This window comes from Erigeron canadensis, chromosome 9 (genome assembly GCF_010389155.1).
Source record: "Erigeron canadensis isolate Cc75 chromosome 9, C_canadensis_v1, whole genome shotgun sequence".
Lineage (NCBI taxonomy): Eukaryota > Viridiplantae > Streptophyta > Magnoliopsida > Asterales > Asteraceae > Erigeron > Erigeron canadensis.
This window is the reverse complement of record NC_057769.1, coordinates 13,626,114-13,635,019: the sequence shown is the minus strand read 5'-3', so window position 1 is coordinate 13,635,019 and position 8,906 is coordinate 13,626,114. Positions and strand designations below refer to the sequence as shown.

Here is an 8,906-nt window from a genome sequence, read left to right as displayed (position 1 = left end):
ATGCGAGTTTGCCTTAGTATTCACGACGAACCACGTATACAATGAAGAACAAAAAAGATATATAAATTTGGCAGATATAGATGTGGGGGAATATATTGAATGACATATGCCCATTGAATACCAAGTTTAAATATTGGTAAGTCACCACCCACCAGCCTATATCTGGTTGTCGATACCCACTTTGCTTTGACTTCAAACATACAACTAAACTACTGTATAAACAATTATCCACCAAACAGACTCATTCTTCAAGCCAACTCAAATCTGTGATGTATGCATTCCCAAAATGCAACACCTCTAAATATTTTCAGATTTGTTCGCTAAAGGCTTTCTGTAACGGTTTTAACATATTCCTGACTTGTATGAAACCAGTACTAGTACACTAAAACTAGAAGCAGTTGGGCTGAGAGTCTGAGACAACAGATATCTGTTTTACAATGTGAAATGAGCTCAAGTTTTAATTTTCGAAACAATCTTACTAGCACATCATTGCATATGGTTCAGTAAAAACTATCATCACTAGCATAGAAGAGTAGGGTATATTTATGTACTCATTCTTTGGAATACTCAATTAGCACTATCGCCAAAACATAGAAAAGATGACTAAAACTAAACAGCATTGATAAAGTATCATATTATACAAACAAAATCATCATTACAATAGAGCAAGAAAATGAAATGAAAAGTATACCCTTTTGGTAATATTAAGTTTATTCAGTATCGGAAGGTGGATTTGAGGATTCACCAGGTTGATCAGTATGCATAAGTTCCTGCAATCTTGGTCTAAGTTCCCGTTCAAAAAATACATCGTATTCTCCTTTATCTCCTGCTTTCTTTTTGACTTCCACAACATTTAAAGAAGGTGTTAGTTCAAATATCTCGACTCCAATCGTCAATGGACCTTTTACTCCTTCTCTTGACCCTTCCAAACTAACCCTGCAGTCCTTCTTCCTAACCGTAAACTTAACATCTTGTCCGATCTCCTCCAACTTTGGTATTATCTTAGAAACCGGTACACGTGACACAAATCTTGATTCCTCAACTCCATCTTCAAACAAACCAGACAAGCTAAACCCACGAGAAAACGATATAAGATCAAACGCATTTAAACTAGCAGGTCTAGGCAAACTAGTTGGTCCTTTTCTTCTTCTAGCCTCGGATTCAGCTTCAGTTTCAGAATACGAAGACTGGTCAGACGAATAATCAATCCCATCATCCTCAATCTCCCCGCCTTCCTTCACACTACATAACTTATCATCCTCCAAATAAAACTTAACATTCCTAAACCCTTTTTTAAACCACTTATTCTCCATAATCTCAGGAATAGTAATTCTCGATTCAGGATTCGTATCCAACAATCGTTTCAACAAACGAGTCAATTCAGGCGAAAACCATCTAGGACACCGAAACTCCCCTCTATAAATCTTCTTATACATCACCATTATATTCTGATCATGAAAAGGCAAATAACCCGCCATCAAAACAAACAAAATCACCCCACAAGACCAGATATCTACTTTCGCCGCCTCATAACCCTTCCTCCCCAATACCTCAGGTGCCACATAAGCAGGGGTCCCACAAAATGTATGAAACAAACCATCCCCTCTAATTTGTTCACTAATCGCACTCAAACCGAAATCCGAAACTTTCAAATCTCCATCCTCATCTAACAATATATTTTCAGGTTTTAAATCTCTATGAAACACACCACGAGCATGACAAAATCCTACGGCAGATATTAATTGTTGGAAATATTTTCTAGCAATTTCTTCTTTTAATCTACCTTTAGCTACTTTATTAAATAACTCACCACCTTTAACATATTCCATAACAAAAAAAATCTTACTTTTTGTCGCCATAACTTCAAACAATTGAACAATGTTTGGGTGTCTGACACGCCGCAGTATCGAGATCTCGCGTTTTATATGTGAAATCAAGCCGCCTTTCATGATTTTTTCTTTGTCGATTACTTTAATGGCGACGGATTCATTTGTTTTGATATTTCGTGATAGATATACTTTTGCAAAACTGCCGTGGCCTAAAAGTTTTCCGATCTCGAACCGACCCAGAAGCAGTCCGTCGCCTTCTTTTCTTGTACTTGTTGTTGCCGCCGACATTTAGGGCTTCAGATTCTGACAAAATTGTTGTTGAATGCTTTGTTTAGATGTTTACAGAGTTGTGTGGGGTGTGTGTATTTTTGGTTGTTTTTAAATATGAAATGAAATGATGTAAACAAACAAACAGGGTGTCTCTCAATGTTACGTCTGTATTATCCCAGCACCGTCTATTTATATTTTTTTATTCTTCCTTCCCCAAGTATTTTATTTTATTTTATTTCATGACTTTAATTAAAAGTGCATCGTTCAAAAACGCAATGGTAGATGATTACTATAAAACAATCAAATTTTAGGATAAAAAAAAGTACGGTGGATCTGTATTAGATACTTCCTGTAAAATTTTTGATGCCCGGTTCACTTAATATCTATATGATTTGAACATCCCAAAAATTAAAATCATGTCTTTCAATTTATATGTGATCACATGACGTATTGGTAATGAGTATCCCTTCATCTATTAATGGATTGATAAAATAATTAAAATTAGTATAATAATTTAAAATTTGTGAACTTCATACACTTCAAAGATGATGATGGCTAATAGCTGACCTAACTGCCGCATTGTCTAACGTTTTTAAGTTGGAGGAAGTCTACCAATATGAAAATTGGTGAGAGGTTTTTAAAAGCTCTAAATTACAATGGTTTTTAGATGTACAAATAAAATAAAATAAAATACCGTTAAAAAAACATAATTATATAGACATATGTCTTAGTGTTTGTGATTAACCGATTATTGTTGTTATTGTTGATTCGCATGGCCTTATGGCTTACTTAATGGGCATTTTCGCATTAAGTCCATCCATTTTTATTTTAATTGTCTTTGCTTTTGTGTTGCCTACACATCCGAAAAGGCAGTATAAAAAATATTGTATTGTATTTATTTTAAGGGTTAATTAATTAGAAAGTATTTTAAGTTGTCACGAATGTCTGTTTTAGGACTAAACTTTTAAAACATTTATTTAGGGAATCCAAACCGAAAGAAACTTCTATTTAGGGTCTTTACCGGCTGAGATATGATGTAGAACCAGTCATTGCTTACTTGGCATCCATATGTATACCTAGGACCCAATTTGTGTCTCTCTACTTAATTTTAACTATATAACATATATATGTATATAAGTATAACATATATTTTGTGTAGAATACACTCTCTTCTTCTCTCTTTATCCCTTTCTAATTCCGACCATTTCTGTCGCCGGACCGCTGCCCCACCTCGCTGGAAATTGGGTAAACCTCGAGACGTTACAAAAATAACCTCCATAATCATCTAAACAACAAAGGGAAACCATCCAACCCCGACACCACCTATGCCAGTACCCCCGTCACGTCGTCGTTGTCGCACCATCTAAAGGGCCAAAGGTCACCATCGTGCTGCCAGATCCCCCCAACGCTACTCTTTATTGGTTTTTTCCGATTTCTAGCAAAACCCACCAAAACCCATCTTCTATTTTGCTCAGATCTATATTTGGTATACATCTGCTCATGCTTTGCATTTTTTAGATTCAATAATATGTTTAGATCCGGAAGTTTAAACTTTTTCCGGTGACGGTGACCAGAAAACTTGGTTCTAATCACTTCTAACTTATTAAGTGAAAGTGATTTCAAGAGAAAAAGGTGAACATGTTTCTTGTTTTTGTTGTTGTTGATGTGTGGTCGTGTGGACTTGATTTGTGGTTTTCTTGTTATGTGATTAAAATGAAAACAGAAACTGGAACCAAGATTTTAAGTCTATTTTCTCAATATCCATTTTATTTAAGATCATAAGTCCATAAGCCTTGTTTTCTACTATATGTATTCTCAGTTTTGTTTGCCGACAAGAAGAAATTGAAGGCTATATAAGTCAAATATAGAGATAAGATCTGACTTGGCATTTCAATGACATGTAATATATACATTAATACAAAAACTAAATGGAAAATGAAATTCAAAGTTAAAGTTTATCGGCTACCTGATCACAGACCTAAATAGAAGTTTTTTTCCGGTTTGGATCTCCTGAATAGACATTTTAAAAGTTTGGTCCTAAAACAGACATTCGTGACAAGTTGGAGTACTTTCCAATCAATTAGCCCTTATTTTAATTGTATTCGCATTGTGTCCATCCTTTTTTATTTTAGAGAAAATTATATTGCTCTCTTAAGTTGGTAGTATTTTTAGTTATTGTCCTTAAGTGAATAAATTACAAGAAAAAACCATGAATTTTGTCAATTTTTCTCTTTTCACTCCGTGATTGACAACCGTCTATTAGGTCCGTTATGTGAGGAGCAAATTCGTCATTTCACCATGATCATTTCTTTGTCTTCTCCTTCTTTTTCTTCAAATGAAAACCAAATTCGTCAAGTTTTGTAGAAAACGAAATGTCAACTGAATCTCGGCGGCCGAAAATTTGAAAATCACGTCGGAGAAATTAAAATCTAGATTTATCTCTTGTTTTTTCGAATCAGAACACGAAACATGTTGTAACATCCTGAATTTTTAAGACCAATGAAAATTAACCTTTATTATAATTTTGACTTTAAAATAGTTCCTAGCTTTTTATTTTAGAAACAAGTCTAAATTAGTCGGAACTTTAGCGGATAACGGATAAAATACGCAATAAGTTTGGAGAAAAGGGTGTTGCACTCATGGAGAGTGTTAGCCAAGTTTATGTTTGACTCACTTATTACCCCAACTACTTTTCCTTCTTCTTCCCTTCTCCATTCTTCTCAAAAGTTCCTTATGATCCCCATCTCAATATAATTCTTTCTTTAATCCAAATCAAAAAAACTTTCTATTACTAACAAGAATAATAATTCTACCATTCAAGAAATTTGAAGTAAGGGTTTGGAGGGTGTGACAACCGTCATCTGAGCATATTTTCCGAAGTACTTTTCCGGTTGTTTTAGTTCGTTTTGTTTAAGTACGTCATTAGACTTTAAGATTGTATCGATGGATTAAGTGAATTTATGTTTCATTCGGGCTTTATGAGCATGATTTTAGAGAAATTGTGCATGGACTCAAGAACAGGAGAAATATTAGTTGTCTTGTGGAAATGCCAAATTAACTAAAATACTTAAAATTCAATCAATTAAAGATTTAATAAGCGAATATATACATATTTATATCCGTTAGAAAGCTATTGAAAATTTACATTTAAATATGTCGACAAAATGAATTTACGGGTCATGAGTCTTCTTAAATTGTCTAGTCAACTAAGTTAGATGGAAGTCAAAGGAAGGGAAATATAAACAAAAGGGAAGAACAAATACATAAAAAAAACCCTAATCTTCTAACCCTAATGATGTGTATTTTCTAGTTTTAAATTTATATCACGAAATACCTTGTAACTGTCTACTACACACTTGCGGGCAGTGTACCCGTTTGTATGCAATTTAGTGACTTGGTAAGCACGAGGTCGAACACAAGGACTTTGTAAAGCAATTGTAAAAATAAAGTGATTCAGAAGAAAGGGGGTTTTGTGGCCGAAATGCCACGTTGCAAGAGTTAGTAGGAAAAGTCAGTAATCTCTCAGGATTAATCGAAAAGAGAATTTTGGTTGTAATTTATGACAAAAGAGATTTAAAAGTCATCCGTCTTGACTTCGCTCAACAACATGTTTGGATTGCACATTAATGAAGTTCAAATTCAATTTAAGTTAATAAATGTTTGAGCATGAAATATCAAACTCAATCACAAAAGAGATTTAACCACGAAAACCATTATAATCTCCTACCTCGTAGTGCAAACCTACTAAAACTTTGCGGATCTAAGGTGAATAATGGTTTTCCCAGAGAGATGTATCGATCTCTGGAGGATATTAAATGTTGATGATTCTGGTGATTTTGATGATGATTAATTTATAGATTTAGAGAGAGAGTATGTGTGTGTAAATATGATGAATGAATATTGAATGTCGTACTGAATGATCTGACATTCAATGATTACATGTATTTATAGGCAACCAATTAGGGTTACATCATATATTGGGCCTGTCAGATATGGGCCTGGCCTGGATTCGAGTACGAGGAATAGAACTTTCTCAAACCAGTTGTAATAACTCATATAATAAGTTAAGGCATGTATATAGATGCATGTCGTGACATATGAGATGGACTTAAGTCACTCTCGGGTTTAATATGCAAGTATACATATTAAATCATTCATCCAGGCATAAAATAACTCTCGTTAGTTTAAGACCAAATTTATTCTATCTCCTTGTACCCTTTAACTGGGCTCTTGACCAGGCGTGTTCTTACTGGGCTATCGGGGGTCATGAGCCCATTTCTTTCCTCCAGATTCATTTTATTTAGGTCAAAGAGAGATGTGCATATATATAAGCTCTCGATTGATTCCCATAAGGGAGTGTGTCTTTCAATCTATATACATCTGCTCTCTCCTCTTCACTCTCGTTTCTCTCTCTTCTCTTCCCTTGTAGCTCTCGGCTGGGGTCTACATAAGCTCTCGATTCTCTTTCCCCCAAGGAGCTCTCGGCGGAGCCATATATATATATAACTCTTGGATCTATTCTCCCGGAGTGAGTTCTCTTCCCTTTCTTTGCTTCCTACCTTTCACTCCCGTTTCTCTCTCTTCCCCAAGGTACCTCTCGACACACATATATATATGGGTCTCGGTTCTTTCTCTTCCTGAAGTGAATTCTTGAGTAAAACTACTTCTCATCCTACACCTCTTGTCATCTTGGCTCTCGACAATTCTCTCCAAAATATATATATATATATATATATATATATATATATATATATATATTCTTGGCTAGGACTTCTACTCTTCCTTTGCTTCTTTCCCTTTACTCTCGTCATACATATATGTATGTGCTCTCGGTCCTCTTTCCTCCCAGCACCCTTCGATCTATTTTCATATGACTTATAGGTAGGGTTTAACCCGTACCCCTTCAAGTCCCCCAAGTTTGGTTTAAAATTTTCCTTCAGAAAGATTTAGATCCAAACTTTTATCTTTTCTCGGTTGAGAGCAATTCTTCGATTCCACAGAGTTTGAATAAAGGTATTTTTCTTCTTTTTAAGTTACACTTTATGTATGTGTACATAATTTGAACATATATATATATATATGCTATGATGCGATGGGTTAATTGTGAATAGATCCCTAATTATAAAATTTATGTACTCTTGAATTTTGTGGCATAGGTTAGAGTGGAATAAGATATTTGTTTTTTCTTGATATCAGTCGACGTCCTTACGAGGTATTGTATCTTCCATCCTCGGAATTTTAATAATATCACAGAAATAGAGGATTATTTTGGGTTATTTCCCTTCTCTAAATTGATATCATGTTTCTAGCAGTTTTTTAATTTGAAGAAAAAGTTCTTACTTTTTCTATTTCGATATCCATATGGATTGAGAAATTGAAACATAATAATCGGAGTGGAGGAGTATATTGATAACGATCTTGAGGTATCTTATTTCTTTTCGATATACATATCAATCGTTCATATATATCTATGTAATTTGAAAAGAACTCTAAGGTTTTCTCCTTTTCTTTTCCACATTTCACGGCAGTGCTAGTCGTGTCATGGATATCACAAATTGAAAGGATATTTGGATTCAAGGTGTAAATTGCTTTCAGGAATACAAGTAAAGATTTTCCCCACTTGTATTGATGCTTTTTATTTTCTTGAATCGATTCTCGGATCTGACCAAGAAATATATATGTTTCCATAGAGAGAGCTGTACAGCTGGTGGTTGTATTTTGCACTGGCGTCAGGAATAAACCAATAAAGGTACATATATTCATGCCTTAGATGTGATTTAAATTTGTAAGGCAGGGCTTTGGAGATTGATTTATGAGAAATAATTTGCTTTTCCCTTCTTGACAGCGGATATTTTAGCATCTCAATACCTGGTTTTTCCTCTAGAAACAAGGTATTTGTTCTTCTTTTGCATTGGTCATTAAAGGTATTGTCCCTTTAGATTATACCTTTTGTGAATATGAATAGATATCCATGTCTTTGCCCATTGGTGATGAAAATAATATGTGTATTTGTATATTCTTGCTTTATGCAAGACTTGTGTCGTAAGTGAATGACCAAAGTGTGTTTGGGGCATATGAATAGAGTTTGACCATGGGGAATTTTAAGAGATCTTCTCTTTTTGGTTGAACTAGCAAAACTGTTTACATTTGTTGCCTTTTTTCCTTGTGGCTAGACTTCCCATAAATATTGTTCCATGTATACATAGTTGTAACAGTATACTCCATTTGTATGTTGATAATGATTATGCTAGTACTTTCTGCAATGCACACTTTGTGGTTTTTCGAAAGGTATGCTCTGTCATATATGTATATAATGTTAAGGACATATATATACAATACTTGAATATGTAGGTAGCTTGTACATTCCACGATATTTGTATAAACTTCATAAAATAATCTTGTAGAATAAATTGTTGATGTTATATCCTCATTTTGTTTGAACACATGAATCTCGGGTCATTTTGAAATTTGAATATGTCTGGAGATAACATTGATCATGCTGAAATTGAGGAAACTAGTGGGGTTGAGGGAACTAGTAATTCTCGTAGAGTTTGTAAGATTAGGGAGATTCCTGAACTTGTTAAAGATTGTGTTTCAGGCTTGACTAGTGATGACCTTGCAGTTTTAGTTAAGAAGTATCCATGCCTTGCTAAATTTAATCCTTCTCTCCCGGATGTAAATGAGAGAGCCCATCCCCCACCTCCCGGGAAGATTACACTTTACAAGTCTTTCCTTACCTTGTCCAACCTTAGGATTCCTTTCACTTCTTTCTTTATTAAGATCTTGAATCACTATAAGCTAGGGGTT

The 8,906-nt window shown here is 34.6% G+C and overlaps 1 protein-coding gene across 1 annotated transcript; it reads right to left on the bottom strand.

Annotated features, from left to right (window-relative positions):
* Positions 1 to 619: 619 nt before the first annotated feature.
* LOC122581083 (CBL-interacting serine/threonine-protein kinase 12-like) lies at positions 620 to 2,244 on the bottom strand. The gene has a single exon (XM_043753229.1). The coding sequence runs from the start codon at positions 2,115 to 2,117 to the stop codon at positions 711 to 713; it is 1,407 nt and encodes a 468-aa protein (XP_043609164.1). The 5' UTR covers positions 2,118 to 2,244; the 3' UTR covers positions 620 to 710.
* Positions 2,245 to 8,906: the final 6,662 nt, after the last annotated feature.

Bases quoted from the DNA above. Each gene is read 5' to 3' on its own strand.
- LOC122581083 (XM_043753229.1), bottom strand. From the start codon at position 2,117: ATGTCGGCGGCAACAACAAGTACAAGAAAAGAAGGCGACGGACTGCTT.